At 44.9% G+C, this 17149-nt stretch overlaps 1 protein-coding gene across 1 annotated transcript in view; it reads left to right on the top strand.

Moving 5' to 3' along the window:
• The first annotated feature begins 381 nt into the window (after positions 1-381).
• Positions 382-17149, top strand: part of TMCC3 (transmembrane and coiled-coil domain family 3) — a 143530-nt gene continuing 126762 nt past the window's right edge. The window contains exon 1 of the mRNA XM_061454607.1: positions 382-512. Within this exon, the coding sequence (XP_061310591.1) occupies positions 501-512 (12 nt within the window). The 5' untranslated portion in view covers positions 382-500. The remainder of the gene's footprint in view (positions 513-17149) is intronic.

Genomic DNA, 17149 nt, shown 5'->3' on the forward strand with positions numbered 1-17149 from the left:
CCCGCTTGCACCCGGCTCAGTCTGGGGGGATGAAGCCACCCACGCTGTCAGCTCCTTCACCCCCAGGAGGGGAAGCACACTCAGCCCTGCCCTGCCGAGCCGGGAAGCGAGCGTCTGACACGGGGACGGAGCCCCGCACGCTGCTTTCCGTGGGGTGCTGCCGGGGCTCCCCCAGGCGCCGCGGGGCCGCCCAGAGTCCGCCACCAGGCTCGCTCCGACCGAGCCTTCCCGCCCCGGCCCGGGAGGGGTCTGCGGCCGCGGCGCTGCCCGCCGCTGGGGAAGGGGCCGGGCGGCGGGGGCGGGTGTGCCCGGCCCCCTTCGCGGCCGCGCTGCCTCGTGGCGGGCGGCAGCCGTCGCGCCGCCGCCGCCGCTCAGTGTGGGCCGGCGGGCGGCGCGCGAGGAGGGCCGCCGTCGCCCGCGGGTTCTTGGGCATGGCCGCACCGTGAGGGGCGGGAGAGCGCGGCGCCGTGGCGGGGGGCCCGCGGCGCTGCCTGCCCAGCATGCTGCGCAAGGTAAGGACCCTGCCGCCGACCCGCAGGACGCGGGGGCAGGGAGCCCCGAGCGCCGCGGCCGGGGGTCGAGCCGGGGGGTCGAGGCAAGAGGGTGAAGGGGTCGGCAGCGGCGTGTTTGCCGGGGCCCCCGCCAGGGGGCGCGGCCGGGCCTGGAGCGGCGCGTGTGGGCCCGGGGGTGGCGGGCCGGCGGCGGGGAGCCCGCGGGGCGCTGTCCATGGTGGGGCGGGCGGGCGGCGCGGCGCGGCGGGACCCGGCAAACTTTGCCGCCGGCTGGGGGCAGCTGCCCGAGCCCGCCGTGTGCCGGCTGGGATTGCCGTGGACGCGCCTCTGACAGGGGCACCGCCGGGTGCGGCGGGGCCGGGGCACGGGGTCTCCCAGCAGGCCGCCGCCGCTGGTTGCCAACCCGGGTGCGGCGGGGAAGGCTCCGCCGGCCGGGGCTGCTTGCGGGAGAGAACCGGCGGTCTGCACGTCCGCCGTGCGGCGGGACGGCCGGTGCGAGCCTCTCCCGGCTGCCGGGGTGCCTCTCGCGCGGCGGCAGACCTTCCCTTCCCTGAAGTCTCAGCAGGGACAGACTTTGCTCGGCGAATGGAACAGCTCTTGAGCTGTACGCTAGGCAGCGGCGCTGTTTATTTTGTGTGAAGGCGAGCGCAAGGCTCTCGTGATTGGTGAAGATCGCTGCTATAAGCTTTAGAAAAACACCCTGAAGGTCTGAGCCAAGGGGAGGGGGTAGCAGGCAACACCGGAGCCCGCTTTGGCACTGCAACCAAATGCCGTTAAAGTAGTAGGAATCTGTTCCCTGGCATAAGAGAGTTTGCACAAAGATCTCCCAGCTTCTACCGCAATTTTCAGTACTCCTTCCAAAAGGTGAGCTTTCCTTCTAGGTGTACCTGGGCTGCTTTCCATCATTGCTGGAAAGTAGCTGTAACAGGGAAGTGCCTGTGTATAAAGAGTACTATCAACAAAATGAATCACGTAACTGCTCGGGATTCTTGTCCGGCTGTTGTCTTGCTCTCATTTTGTGTTCTCAAACTCTGTTGTTACGGCTTTAGACCTGTTAGCCTAAGTGTGCAGTAGCTCAGACAACTGCAGTAGCAAGGCAGCCCTCAGAATTCATGATAAAAGTACGGGAAATCTCTAGTGTAGAGATGGTCAAGTTTTGAAATTAAGGGTTTATTAAAGGTCAAGATGACCTTGGGGATTGTGGATACAAGGTATTCAAGCTTTGATTCCTTTTCATACCTAGTTTCATGGCTGCCCGAGGGCTGAATGCAGGCTTTAGGGTTGGTCTACACTGGCAACCTGTTCTGTGCTGTATCTTCATGAGCTATCCACTGCAGACTGACCTCTGTGGGCATGATGGACCACCTGTGCTGAATTCCTCTTCTGTGCACAAAAAACTAGAATAGTGCCAAGAAAAGTTAAACTAAGATAACGTTGGCTTTAAAATTATATGATTTGTAACCCCTAATTCTTCAGGAACACCTCGGGGCTAATGAAGGCTGCATGAAGAAACATATGAGAGAGGGAATCTGCTTTTAGGCTAAAGGAGCAAGAAGTAAAATACCCTAGAATTGAGGCCCTCACTTTGGATCATGAGTGCCCAGATCTTACTTTGGGCATCGCATTGGACAGCCTTCCTCACTGAGTTCATGGACAGGTCCTTAACATGTCTTGAAAGAACCGCAGTCATGTGGCCAACCAACAGTTAAAATTAGTTTCATGCCATGGCTCTCTAGGCTGGAGTGTGAAACCTCAGTGCCACTTGGTTTGTCTGCTCTTTATTCTCTGCTGCTCCAGAGAATTTTCAACCATTTGTGACTTAGCATCCCCTTCTTGCTCTTATATCTGTCAGGAAGGGAAGATAAAATTGGGAGAATCCCTTGGTCTTCTGTTGTTTTGCCTGTCGTGTGATTCTGTAGCCAAGAAGAGGAAGCCTAATATGTGGGACCTCTCTGACTTTGCTGTCCCTAAATGCAGTTGATGTTTCATTGATTTCTTCAAAAATAAATTAAGATGGAGAGGACTGGGCCAATGAGCTATAAAGCTGAAATGCTTGCACAGGGTTTAGTATAGGTCAAGCAGCACATTGTTAAATCCGCACTATCCATTTGGATCTAGTTTTCCAGTGCCTCTTCTGTCATAAAGGAGCAAGAAATGAAAGAGTTGTTTGGGATGTCTCAAAAGCATGGTAAAAACTCAAGGTTTGTTGCCAGAGATAGATGAAATATGTCCTTGCCCTTTCTTTTGGGATTGTACTGAATTTCAACTCCAACATGGAGGAAATAGACCTGTGAGGGTGGGTGGAATCAGTGAAATGTTAGTGTCTTGGTAGAGCTGCTGCTGTGTGTGTGAGATGGGCTTTCCCTAAGCTGAGACCTTGGCTCCTGAGGTGAGCTGATTGCTCTGAGGAGCCTGCCTGCTTCCTCTGAAATGGTGTGAAGTCCTTTAGGCAGTGGTGACCTGAAGGCAGCAGTAATACGCAGGTGCTGGCAGTCCTGTGGCTTCAAGAATGACACAGTGACGCTCTGTGCAACCTCCTCTGCACTTTTGCTCACCAATGCCGAGATGCGTCTTAAGCAGACAACCCTCCATGTGTTCCTCAGGTCCCTGCTGTAGTCTGTGAGGGAATGCAGAGCAGCTTGGGTTAAGGAGGGTCTGGTGCTGTGGACAGCAGAGCTGTGCAGTATGGAAGAGAGACCATCACAGGGAAGGCTGGGCAGCAGGAAGACACTGTTAGCCTGCTGCTCTGGGGCTGTCTGCTGAACCTGGAGCCTAGCTTAGGAGCTCTTACTGAGTGCTCCTGCTAGGGAGCAGATGAGACCCCTCTGCCAACCATCCCCACCCCCTCCTTTCTGACCTCTCCCGCTACCTCTGTCCAACCTGTTCTGCACAAAGGGAGTGCTTTCTAAAATCCTCTCAGTGCTAGTGAGGTCGAAGTTTCCTCATTATCCAAACACTTTATTTGAGACGCTTTGCAGTTTTGTCCTTTCAGAGGGCATTCCCTTCCTTTCTTGTCTCTACACACTCTTTAAAGACTTGAGAATGTGTGAAGTTTCCTGTCCACCACTGCTTTTCCTCCCTATTCAAGCTGTTCAAAATAGTTAAAGTTGATGTAGGCATTTCCAAGTAATTTCATGCTTGTATGAATACCCATTTTAAGAACACCACTGCATAGTATTTAGGTGATGCGGCTGGATGTAAGCTAATGTCAGCTGAGGTTGGTCCACTTGATTTCATTCCAGGTGAAAGATCTGATTCTTTTCCCTCCACGTGCCACTCACTTTTCACTCAGTTTCTTATTAGGAAGAAAATACTAATGCATATATAAGCAGGAATAAAATCCCTGAGGTTTTTTGCCTGTTTTTAAGTACCTCGCCCTTCCTGGTCATTCAAATAAAATAGATTGACGTTCTAGTTAATACAGACAAGCTGTCTATTAGACATTGCAGGAAGCTGGTAACAGAGAGGAGAGACTACATTTCCAGGCAACAGATGGAAAGCCAGTTCTCCAAACCTCAGCGTTCTTGTCTCTTTGAACTTGTTTCCCTCAGCTTCTCTTGCCAGATGACCTACCTGTCTTAACTGACCGTAATAAGAACTAATTTATTCAGCCTCAATAGCCTTTCACCAGGTCACTGAAGTACATACTAGATGTAAATTCTCGTTTGTATCAGCTTTTATTATCTTTTTTGATATCAGCTCTGTGTATCTTGTTCATTTTCACTAGGGAAAACAAATTCACATGTCAAATACTGCTGTAGTTTTATCTTCAGGCAAGATGTACCCGCACTTGGAAATTAATGGAAATCAAGCACAGCAAGAATATATTAGTATTTAGGGACAACAAAAAGAAATTAGCATGGGCAGAATATATTAAAAATCCATGCTGGGCTAAATAATGTGTGTGATAAAGATGAAATTGTGTGCTACTTCTGGTTTTATTATGTATTGTTTAATGTTCTTAGGTACCTGGTTTTGGCTTGATGCTCAGTAATCAGTAGCTACTCTTGTAGATACAAATGAGGAGGAAAAGGGAACAGCCTTGCTTGGTAATGCTGTTTAATTCATAAGGTAGTTAAGAGGGACATATACACCTTGACAAGTACAGAGAAGTGTCGCATGTTGCTGTAAATTTTATTCACCAGATGTTTGAGCAGAATGAAAGTTTTATTTTTAACCAAGTGGTCATTGTCTGGTTTTTACAACTTGTTGGGCAAAACTGCACATATTGGGGCATTTTGGACTAATGGGAGTGGGGTAACACCATAGCTCTGCTGAGGAAAAACCGTGCCCTTTTGGTATTTGTAGTTGCTCAGATATTGTCTTCAAATAGGATATAGCACTGTCAGTCAGACTTCATTTCTTTGAGGTTGAGGTAATAATGAGATTTGCCTTATTCAGCTATTTTAGAGGCTCTACTATTTCGGCTACCCTCAGGGAATATGAAATCTGTTAGCATTTAAATCCATGACAACAGATAACTTAAGCATTAGATTTAGCTGAGCTGATGTGCAGGCACTTTAACTGGGTAAGACGCAGGCCACCCTGGCATGAGGGAGCACTGAATAAATTCTGGCTCCAAGCATAGCAGTGGTTATGAATAAGGGTCATTGGCCTTTGGGAGAAACAGGACAGTCAGGCATTTGGAGGTTTCTGCTGCAGCTTGGGCAGGCTGTGACTGGGGCAGGTTTAAGTGTGCTTTAGTGGATTTTTAGTGAATTTAGGTTCTTGGAGGTGTTTAAGTGCCTACAGGATTATGTGATGTGCAAGCAAGGATTTTGGTGGGATGTCAGTATTGGTTTTGAAGGACTAAAGATAAGAGGATGGCCAGCCTTTACCTCAAGCACTCCTATTTGCTGAAGAGTTAATCTTTCCCATCACTGCTTCTGCTGTTTGTTTTTTTACTGTGACTCAACTGATCAGCAGTAGGATCCATCTCTGCCAATGGTATCTGTGATGCAAATATGGAGCAAAACAGGGCTGAAATTTCCCATTGCTTCAAAAGACTTGAAGCAGTAGCAAGGGAATGAAGAGGACCAAGGCAATGAGGCTAAGGCTTCAGGCTTGGCAGTGGTATATGCTGTGTCAGGCAATAGACAATGGAAGGGCAATTTATTCTGCTCTGCAATGCAAATAAGGTTCTTGAAAAGGTAGGCTGGTATTTCTGCAGGTTTGGAGGTTTTAAGTTGGAAGTGTCTTGGTATAAATAAATGTCGCTAGGCTGTCTCAAATATATCTACCATCTATTTAAAATCTCTATCCTAAAATTTATTTTCTTAAGATTCTATAGTAAAATTCTTTGAAGTTGGGCTGGTCAGGAGCCAAAATCTGATGGAAAGTCAGTGTGGTTTATGTATCGAAGTCCCTGGGCTCACTTTTGAAAATGGGATTTAAATGGCTGACATGTTTTCAATTGTCTTTCTTACTGGTTGTATTTTTACCTGCCACCTCTGTTGGTAAGCAGAGGAGAGCAAGGCATAAATGACACAGGGAGGAAGAATTAGGGAGTGACTGATTGTTCACTGCCTCAGTCAGCAGAACTGTAGCCATCAAGTGAAGCTGTCAGGCCCTAGGTTCGGAGCAGAAAGATGTGCTCCTCATTTAGCTGTGCAACCCCTTGCCGTTAGGCGTTGTGTGGAGCATGAGTTTCCATGGATTCAAAAAACAAGCAAATTCAGGAAGAATACTTCAAAAGCCGTTGAGTACAAAATTAACACCACTGTCTCAGAAAGCCCTTGACCTGCAGATCCCCAAAGGCTGAAAAGTATTCTGGGGAGGAGCATTACATGATTAGTTTGGTCTTGAGAGTCTTCCCAAGGCATTTCCTGTCGGCTGGTGTTTCAGCCAAGATACAGGCCTGGGTTTAGTTCGAGCCAGTATGCTCCTTAGGGTCCAGCACTGCAGAACTGAGCTTTGTTTTCTCCTGAGGTTGCTTGTGAGATCTTGAACCTATTAGAGTCAGGATGTTGATTAAGCAGGTGAGATGAGAAATGTTTTATTAGTCTATGTCACCTCCGAGAATGAGTGCATAACTGAAGACTGAAGCAGTGGGAAAAGAAGTGGAGGAAGACTGAGATCCCTTGACTTCACTGAACTGAAAACAGAAGAATTTTTTAAAAGTCATTTCTAGTGTGCGTGACTCATATTCAGGGCAGTGGTAGGTCAGAGTGGCTGTTTGCACGTTTGTCCACAGCTTACCTGTGCCAGGACCAACATTTCCCTGTCCTCGTGTTCTGAGGTAGGGACAAAGCAGGTTCTAGCACAAAAGGTACAAAAAAAAAGAACAGCTAATATATTTTCCTCTCTATGTTCCCCACTGCTGGAATGTTGTCCTGGTGTGAAGACCATAAAGTCTTAGCTTTAAGAAATATAAATGAAAAAATCTCCAAGCATGGCAAAAAAAGTGACAGATATGCTGATTGAACTTTTTGGTTGTGAGGAAAATTTAGCCTCCTTTAAGTAAGATCATTTCCAGCTCTGTCCAGCGATAAACCTTCAATTTCCAAAGGGTTTTTCATTTTCATTGTTTGGGGTATGGCTGTGCTGGACTGAGCAGCCAAATAAATGGAGTTAATAGGTTCATCTTGGTCTGAATTCCTGATAAATAAGCCATGTGTGACTTTTTTTCTCTGTCAGCTTTTCCTGCAGTAGTTAGCAATTAGTGCAAAAATGGATTTCTCCAGGCCGCTGCTTTACCATGTAGCAGAGGTACATTTAGAAACTGGTTTGTGGTTTGAGAGAAGCAGCAAGTCCTGCTTGGGTGAGGATGTGGCCAGTGTGTCTGCCCCATGCACCAGACAGTTAACATACCTCTTCCAAATAGTGCAGATGAGATTGAGCAAATCTGGGTATTTCCTGGACCTACCAGATTATTTAATTATAGGATCATAGAATGGTTTGGATTTAGATTCTATGTAGTTTGATGATGAATGAGGTCTTCTTAAGTTATAATACTCAACTGACTGATGTAGCATCTTGACTGCTTTGTGGTGGGACTTCTAGGCCAAATACCCCAAATGGCTCAGACCAGATCTACTGGTTCAGACCAGTAGATTGTTGTGAGTTGTTCACCCCTGTAGAATTACACTAGTAGTTCTTCATTTGGAAACTGTTACATGGTCTGTGCACCATTTATTTTCTGAAGCCTCAGCAATGGTTTGCAAACAGCACCAAGCATTCAACATATCTCCTTCTTGCTGCCTAAGGAGTAATTTCCATCTTCAGAAGATAACTGGCTTGGGGTTTGGGCTTGGTTAAACAGGTACAGTTTTCGCTGGGCTGTTGACCTGATGTGGGATTTTTCAGGCAACTTTCTTTGATCTTTTTCTGCTACAGCCTGTATTGGGCATGTTGTTGGTGGAGAAACCTTTTCTCTCATTGAAGAGTAAGACTTCCAGAAATGTTTGATAGTTTCCAGTTGTAAGGTGAATAATGGCTAAAGCTCACCTTTTCTGTCCTAGTACAAATCTGTGCATGCCCTGACAGATCTCATGTGGCTTCAGGACCTATAAAATCAGGACACTAGCTCTTTGGTCACTGGTTTCTGAACACTTGATCTTAAGCTGTCGTATTTAATGTAGTGGAGCCTGACCTTGAATGTCAGAGACCATTATAAAAGGAAATGCTTCACTGGCCTGTATCATTTTTTCAAAGGTGTTTTTAATAGAAAATAAGGTTTTGATTTAAAAAAGAACCCACAGAAAATCTGTTTCTGTTGTACATACTGATTTTTCCCTGAAAACCTAACCTCTAGTTGGAAAAAAAAAAGGCTTAAACCTCTTTATTCTCAATGGGAAGTCAAAATCTTCTGTAGAAGGGGAAAACATCTTTTTTTCCAAACAGCAATACAGTGTTAATTCTTGCTAGTTTGATTCGGGTATTGTTTTGTAAATGAGTCAGTATTTTCATCTGCTTTTTCTTTTTTTATTATTGTTCATCTTGGACATTTGCTAGCATATAATTATTCATAGCAGTAATTGAATTTGCACATCTCCCACCCTTTTCAGCTGCTCTCAAAACTATTCTATTACACATTCTCTGTGTCTTTTTGATTTTCTCAGCTTATTTCAGGCAGATGAATAAGCACACTTTCTAATGCATTTCAATTATCTTGCTTTTTGTCAAGATATATTTTCAGGTAACACACTTAATTAAAACTCCATTAGCTGTTTAAAAAGGAAATATCCCCTGGTGGCAAGCCTTTGGGACTGGCCTACTTCAGGTAATGAGCGTAAATGGCTGTATGATACATATTGACTTGCTCAGAAATAAAGGGAGATTTTTGTCCTTTTCCTTGCCTTTTTGTGTATAAATGAAGCCTGAAGAGGTACTCTTTCCATTGCTTTTTATCATTTAGACTGAGTCTGTTCAGGTCTTCATGAGAGTTAAATTGCCGGGCTATTTTATTTTGCTTTATTTTGTTTTATTTTATTTCACTTTATTTTTTATGTTTGTTTATTTTACTTTTTTATTATTTTATCTTATAGTATTCTTATTCTGTTCTGTTCTGTTATTGAAAGCAGGGCTGGTTGTACAGACTTGGGATACCTTATCAGAAAACAGATCCTCTCTGACCTTTAGTAAGAAAAAATTAGGACAACTTATCTAAGCTTTTTGCACTTTGCATCCACATTCAGCAAAGGCATAACTCTACCCAGCCTTGCAGTGAAGAGGCTGTGCCCAGCCTCAGAGGCTTTTTTCCTTCTGCTGCTGATAAACCCGTTCCAATTCCGTGCCATCCCCTTGGCACCGGGGCAGCCAGTTGCTCAGGATGGCGGTTCGGGTCGTGGGAAAGCTCAGGTAGATCAAGTTGTTTTTCTGAACACAAAGCAAAGAGGGCTGCTTTCACCACTGCTCGCTGCTGCCAGGTCAGCTACTGGTGCAGGCAGACTGGGCTTCTGTGGCTTGCAGAGCACCTGTACAGGAGGGCAGCTGAGCGCAAAGACTGCGTTGATGAGGGAAGGGAGAAGGAAGAAGGTCCTTGTGCAGAGTGGTGAGTGTTATGTTACATGAATAAAGTTTGATTTTTTTAATTACTGGGGAGAAGCGTAACCAGAGAGCCCTGTAACTGTAACCCCGAGTGTGTCATTGCAGAAACTGTGTAGAAGTGGTTGAGGGTGTGCAGATTAAAATATCCTGGGCTTTGGGTGATGATAGAAGCCACAGTTTCCGCACAGCTATTTATTGTTCCTCTTTTTAATGTGTAATCCAAAAGGCTTTTTTTTATCCAAGAGGATTTTTAACTTAGCTCTACAACAGATGACTTAACTACTTTTTTCAGATCCTGAGAAGTAGGAGTGCATCTTTAGCAAGCAAGAATGTGTATCTGCATACGTAATACTCTGGTAATTCACACCTGTTGAGAGAAAAATAACAGATTTATATCCTAATAGTCTGGCATAGCAGTTCTAGATGTGGGAGTAAGTAGTCAAGACTTTTGTACTTGGCACCTCTGCTGCCAGACTCTTCAGAAATTGAAATAATTAAAGAAAAAGATGAAGTTACTTTTATTCAATACATATCTTGCAGGAATACAACAATGGTGGTGAATAAAGGAATTTTAAATCACTGGTAGTGGATAGTAATCTAATGTAAATTTCCAGGCAGGTTAAGTTAATGTATTCTTGGTATGGTGCCTGGAGTACGATGGGGGGAAGGGATGGGAAAGGATGAATCAGCTCTGATGTTTTGCAAGATCCTGTCTTCTAGTTCAATATTGTCTTGTTTTCTTTGCCTGAATTTATTCCTGACAGGTGGTGACAGAATGTTTTCATTAAAGCAAGGCAGATACCTTCCTGGAATCACAGAAATCATATGAAGTCTCCTGTGACAAACTAGTGTTCAGGTTTACAAGTGGCTGGGTTCTCTTGGCCAGTTCTTTAAAGCTTTGACCTTCCTCCCTGCTGCCTAGCATGTGTTTTTTTTTTCTGGGACCCATTATTCAGGAGCGAGGACAAGAACGTACAGGCTGTGTCTCCTACTGCCTGCCCCTGCCCACAGGGAGAACTGCTGCCTGCAGGAGGGCTGGTTACCCGAAGTGAGGTAGGGCCTTTCCCTACACAGCCCTCGCACAGTGGTTGTGCTGACCTCCTGGTGAGCTCGGGGCAGTAGCAGCATGCCCCCAACCTACTTTAGCACTACATGATGCTGAATTACAGATCAGCTATGGCATTCTTTTGCTAGAGCCTCTGAGGTTAGGGTACAGTTTTAAAAGTCCTGTAAGAGAGGGTAAGGTGGCTCTTACCAGCTGGCAATAGGAAAAGCTGGGCATAGGAAGCACTGCTGTGAGAGCACCACTGTAAGAGTAACATGCGTTATTAGTGCTTGCAAGGGGTGCTTGTGCCTCCTTCGTACACGGCTTGTGGAGCCAGGGTAGATCCTGATGCTCACATGGTTTGAATCTCAATGATCCAGGTGGGGTAGCTGTACCTCACCTCATATGCCCTCAAAAGCTCATCGCTGGAGTCTGTTGCAGCCTGTGCTGCCTGCTCTGGTTCCCCAGTTGTAGTTCCTCAGTGGATTTCAATGAGAATGTGGGGCACTGTCAGACTGCAGCACCATGGGGGTGGATGAGAAATGACTGACTGTGCCTGAGCAGGATGGGTCAACACATAGCTATTTCCAGCTTCAGGGCTAGGAACTGTGTGTGGGTCAGGTTTCCATGTGTAGGGTGGGACTGGGGAGAGGAAGAGGAGCTGCCTGATGAGCCAAGCGTGGTCATCATGAGTCTCAGCAAAGCTGAGTGCACTGGAGGTGGCTTTTAATTGCTGGTTCTGGTGTGCTGATCCTGGTGTGCCGATCAGCCACCACCAGAATAGACTGCCTGTAACAAGCGCCCAGGTGTCCAGGCTGGGTTTACTGTTCTCTATGGTAACTAAATTTAGACAGAATATAATTTAGAAATGAAAGAGACAAATCACTAAATCAGAGGCAAGCATGGCATTGAATCAAATGCAGAAAAAGTAGTGCTTTCCCCAAGCTATATAACAATTAGTTCATTTGTTCCTTGCTTCTGGAGCCCGTTTTGATTTCATAAGCACATTTTCTTCCTTGGCACTGCTGCTGTAGGGATTTTGAAACTTCTTGTGTGTTCTCAACGTTTTTGCTGTGCCTGAGATCAGCACTATTAACTTTACTGCTCTTACTGTTTGGTTCAGTCCCCTGGGCCTATACAGCGTTCAGCTGTGGCTGTCCTACAGGACAGATTTTGGCAAACAGCTTTAGAGATGCTAATCTCTAAAGTGTGGAAGTGTGGGATCTCTAAAGGGTGGTGGAAGGGCAGTAATACTCAGCACAGGGATAAATGTAGATTAAAAACCTACTGTCTTGATATACCTTAATGCTTGTAGGACTTCTCACGTTCACAGTTCTTATAAGCATTAACGAATCCTCATGACACCACTATGAAGTGATGTAGATATGTGTTATTGCTATGGTTCACAAGAGGGCAAGAGATGAATTTTTGTTGTGTTGCCAAAGAAGCCAGTAGTTTTAAATGACTGTCTTATACAAGACAGCTAGAATTTGTCTTTCTAAGATGCTGCATTGTAAAAGCATATACTTGTCTAGGCACATGCATCAGTGCTGTCCTGAATAGGGAAATGTTCCTAAACTAGTGCTTGGGAAACCAGTGCAGCTTTGAAATAGCTGAGTGATTCTGCAAGGAAGAGCTGTCAGATTTTTATTTCTCTCTGTTACTGAGCTTACTAAGGCTCTGCATCCTAATAGGGTTTAAGATTAGAGCTTATTTAGCAATTTCAGGCTTTTCTCATGCAACTTCTCCCATACCTCAGTTTGAAAAGGAGGATGGAGAAGAGGGAAAAGAACAGCATCTCCAGAATATGTGAGAAGTGGTACTTGGGTCCCTGGGCACTGTATGGGAGAAAAGAGAGCAACTGAAGAAGGTGGTTCAGGGTTGAGGATGCCTGAGAGAGCTGTGGTGCTTAAACTCCAACTAAGGGAGGAGGCATTGCTGAGACCTTCAGGCACCCTTCTACTGGTTCTGCTGGAGCATCCTTTGCTGGGCTCTGTAGGTCCTGGGCGTTGTCTGCTCCTACTGCCCGTTACTGTCATTCTTTGTAGCCAAAGCCTTTACAGCATAGTTCCACCGTTGCTGCATCCACCTCCTCCCATCTGTATTTGTTCTCATAGCAGCTCCTTGGCAACCTGCTGCACGAGATACAGTCTGCAGCCTCACTTAGAGAATTACTCTAATCTGACCTCCTCTGTATTGTAGACTATTTCTGCTTCATAGGGCTTAATCCTGCAAAGAGCTAAACTCAAACTAGACACCCTTAGCTGAGATTGTCTTCCCAGGTAGATGGATTTATGGTTAAGAGCAGCACATATAGAACTACATTAACTGCTGTAGAGTAGAGATCAGTATGATGAATTTAATTTTTCAAGTAAAGTCTGTAAATGAATTCTGGCTGTATAAAATCACTTCTTGGGGGAGAATCTTCTTTCATGAATAAAAAGGTAAAAATGAAAGTCTATTCAGTATTATTAAATTTAAAACACTGTCACATATTTATTTTACAAACACTAGTATCTTCTGACCAGTGGTCACTGAACATCATTAAGTTTATATGTATGCGTGTATATATATATGTATATATAATAAATCTAGAGATGTGTCATAAGTAATATCTTGTAAAACAAATACTGAGGTATAGCAAGGAACTAGGGCACAGATGATTGTGTTTCTGATCAAATTAAGTTTCTGCACACTGAAATATCCAGAAGCAGCCCTTCTGAGGCATTTTAAATGGCACAGAACTCACCCGCTGTATCCCTGCTGATTCTAATGCCCATCGCAAGCTGTGTACTTTGAGCCCTACAGCCTGACACTGTGACTTCACAGAAAGGCTGACTGGCTCACAGGAACATCATTTCAGAAGCTGTAAAAATCATTCTTTCTGTACCTTAGGTTGCTCCATGATAACGCCTTTATTTTCTGCAGGCACTTCACTTTCTGCTCTCCTGCCAAAGGAGGTGCTCTCACAGACACTACCTCCCATGTTCGTTTGTACTCCTGTCCTCTTGGGGTCCATCCACCAGTGCCGGGACCTTTCACACTTCACTGGCAGCCTCTGCAGTAATGGCTTGCCTTAGCCCTCGTCCCTGTCTCCTGCTATGTGATGCTTGTGTAGCTCTTCCTCGTTCCCTCATGGCTACTCTGTTGTCCCTTCTCTAGCTCTCAGTGCTGCTGTATCTTTTCTGCAGTCAGTGGGTTATGGCATGATGTTTTTTTTTTTCCCTCTCATTTCACTGAATCCCACATCTTTCCCATTAGCCTTGTCAGAGCCAGCGCCTTGGCATGGCATTGCCTTGTGGTTAGGACTTTGTGTGCCAGTCTCTCTCATCTATCTTACACTGCTAGGATGCTTTTCAGATAATGAGGTACGAAAGAGCAACACAATTTACTCAAAGAACTGGATTAGATTCGTGTATCACCTGTAAACCCATCTTCCTGAAAACAGGAAGCCTATGTCCCAATTTTCACTAATAATGTTTTGAGAATTGTTCTCTTAGTGCTGGGGAGATGCTGCTCCTGAGAACAAGGATCCTGTTACGCTTGGGAAGTGTGAACCTCCATATGCTCTCCATGGGCTCTTCTCAAGAAGGTGGGCTATTGATAAGTAAAGCATTCAGTTTCCCCCATGACTTTGTGTTTCTTGTGGGGTTTGTTTCCCTGTTTAAGAACACCAGTAATAGTGACGAGTGAGCCTGAAGCCGGTACTGTTGTATGGTCTGTGTTTGAGGTAAACATGTGGGAATTAATTTATGCTGAGGCGTTCTGTGTAGTCCATCTCCAGTATATAGAAAAGGGGGATATGAACTCAAGCTGAGCTCACTCTGTTTAAGTATCCTACAATGCTACAACAGACAAAGAATTAGTATCTGCATGTCACATTTTTTGTAGTTTAAACTAATTGAGCTGTGTATGATTTGCTTTCTCACTCCTACTAAAAACAACTGATGATTATTACCAGTGTAAGTTAGACATGAGTAAAATGCTGTTCAGCTAAACAGCTTGAATAACGTAACAAATGGTGCCATTTTGCATGCCTGTTCAGAGCTCAGAAAATCAGTCTGCTTCCAAAACTGGAGCTCTGCCACTTGATTTATCGGTTTCTAGCAGTTTCAGACTTAGCAGTTTCAGAGCTGTGTTTATCTTATAGTTAACATAATCACACTGTCCAGTCATCAGGATATAAACTGCACAGATTATGTTCAGGAATTACACTGTGGAAATGCAGATGGTTCTGTTTAATGAGGCACAAGACCTGTTTTGCATGAAATGTATAAACCTCAATTATCCATATACCACAAGGGACAGAGGGTGATTTTGATAATGAAGCTTTGAGAAAATGATAGGAATATTCAATATGATCAGCATTAAGAATAATGACCTCATCTGGGATAACACAAGGCTCTGATAATTGAAGTGGTTCTGTTTTGGATTCAAAGTGTGTATTAGTATTTAATGTTTGGGCTCCAGTTCAGTAACTGCTATTAGTATCCAAGTCAAGAAGATCCAAGATAAGAGCCAAGTAGGTCCCAGTGCTTCTCATTGGCACTGTAGCCTTCAGGTAGCTATTACTAGGGACAGAAAAGGAGAATTGATAGCCTGTTTCTCAAAGCTGATGTGCCATTTTTACACAGTGTAGTTGCTGACTCAAAAAAAAAAAAATAGTGGGCTTAGTTTTCTCTGGGAGTTGTATTTTAAAGAGAAATCCTTTTCTTTTTGTTAAGGTTTGGAGCTCAGAATATTTTGGAATATTTTTCTTGCTCTTTTACAGTAAATCCCACTTCATTTGAATTAATTACTACTCCTATGGTGATACTTGAAATAAAGACAATCTTGGATGCCCAAAAGAGGGGAAAAAAAAAAAAAGACTAAAACTCATCATATGAGTCTTACTGATAGAATCATATTAACTCTGCATTCTGATGTTCACAGATTCCTCCATCCTCCTGCCTCCTATTATCACTGCCTTTTGGTTGTTAAATGCATGGAAGGTTTTTCAAACAACTCTAGCAGAAATCAGCTTCACATTACTTTACCAGGGTGGCAGGGATCAACACAAAATCATCTGGGTCGCTACACTCTGAAGAGATCTATGTTTACATTCTTGGTAAGAATTAGCATATTCTCCTCTTCAAAATACCAGTAAGTTTATAGTAAATGAGGACATCCTCATGTTGGTATGGGTGGACTATTTTGGTGGATCTCTAGCTGTTCTGCTTGACTGCTTTGCATTCTGCCAGACTGTGTATGAGTGCATCTTCCGCTCCATAGGCAGAACAAATAGGTGAATCCAAACAGAGAGATGCATGAATGAATGATGTTATTTGTCTGTTGAGATGCAGCCTGGGTCAATTCAGTGGCAGCTCCATGTCCTGAAGTCAAATCTGTAGCTGACACTGCTTCGTTATTCCAATGTGCAGTGTGCTTGGAAAGTGGTCTGTGGCCCATCCATGATCTCACTGGCTTTTTAAACACTTCAATCATTTGGTTGAAAGGATGGCAGTTCAGGGTCACTACTGGGACGTAATGCTACATCAAAAGTACCTGTAAGAAAAAAAATATCTAAAGCTAGGCTCAGGTAGTTCTGCTATCTGTCCCTAATGTGTTCTTCTGCATAGCATGTGGTATCTGGAGGTGGGCAAGTGTCCTGGGTTCAGCAGTAGCCGTCATTTTTCTCCTCCTTGGTAGCTGGTGCAGTGCAGTGTTTTGACTTTCGGCTCAGGAACAGAGCTAGTGATACCGATGTTTTTGGTTGTTGCTAAGGAGAGTCAGGGAGTGATCAGCAGGACCCGCTTGCCCTAACTTCTCAAAATGTTTCTCACAACCACTCCCATTTTACAGTGCCATTGAGGGACCTGGAGATGTCCAAGTCTCCACAGCAGTCTCTGACACAGCAAAAGGCGCAGGTGACCCTCCATGGGATCCACCCAGCACTCACAGGGCCAAATTCTTCTGAGTGCTTCTGCCATAAGTACATCTACTTCATCAATGTCTCCACCAATAATAATAATGATAAAAGAAACAAAGAGGGAAGAGGACTAAGAAAATGATCTCTTTCTCTTGGTCTGTGTGTATACGGAGTGTGGCGAAAACTTACACGGAATGCACCATCATCATATGCCCATTCATTGGCAACAGTAACCTGGAAGGCCAGCTATACCCCAACTGAGAAAGAGATACCGGCAGCCGTCCACTTGGCCGAATGACTCATAACATCATCCTTGTATGGAAACCTTTCTTTCCTAGTTCGTACTGAAGTTCTAACATGTCTGGTATGGCAGCACTCAATGGTGGTGTGACTTCATTCAGGCCACCCCTTTCACCACGACTTAAGTGTCCAATGCTGTGATGACCATTAGAGGGGCCCTGCCTCCAGCCAGGTGGAGGTAGGAGACAATTGGATTTACTGGACTGTGTGGATCAGCTGACCTGGCACGTCAGTCCCACAGAAGTATAAGGCTCTAGTAGATACCGGTGCACAGTGTACCCTGATGCCATCAAGCTGTCTGGCTAGGGTATAAACCATGACAGCAAGCCATACTTTATGGTAGAGACTGCAAAAATAACTGTGGTTTGAGACCTTGCATGTTCCTAGTAAAGGGCT

The sequence above is a fragment of the Pezoporus flaviventris genome, unplaced genomic scaffold (assembly GCF_033815535.1).
Source record: "Pezoporus flaviventris isolate CSIRO_AGI_PZ_B2104156 unplaced genomic scaffold, CSIRO_AGI_Pfla_v1 ptg000016l, whole genome shotgun sequence".
NCBI lineage: Eukaryota > Metazoa > Chordata > Aves > Psittaciformes > Psittacidae > Pezoporus > Pezoporus flaviventris.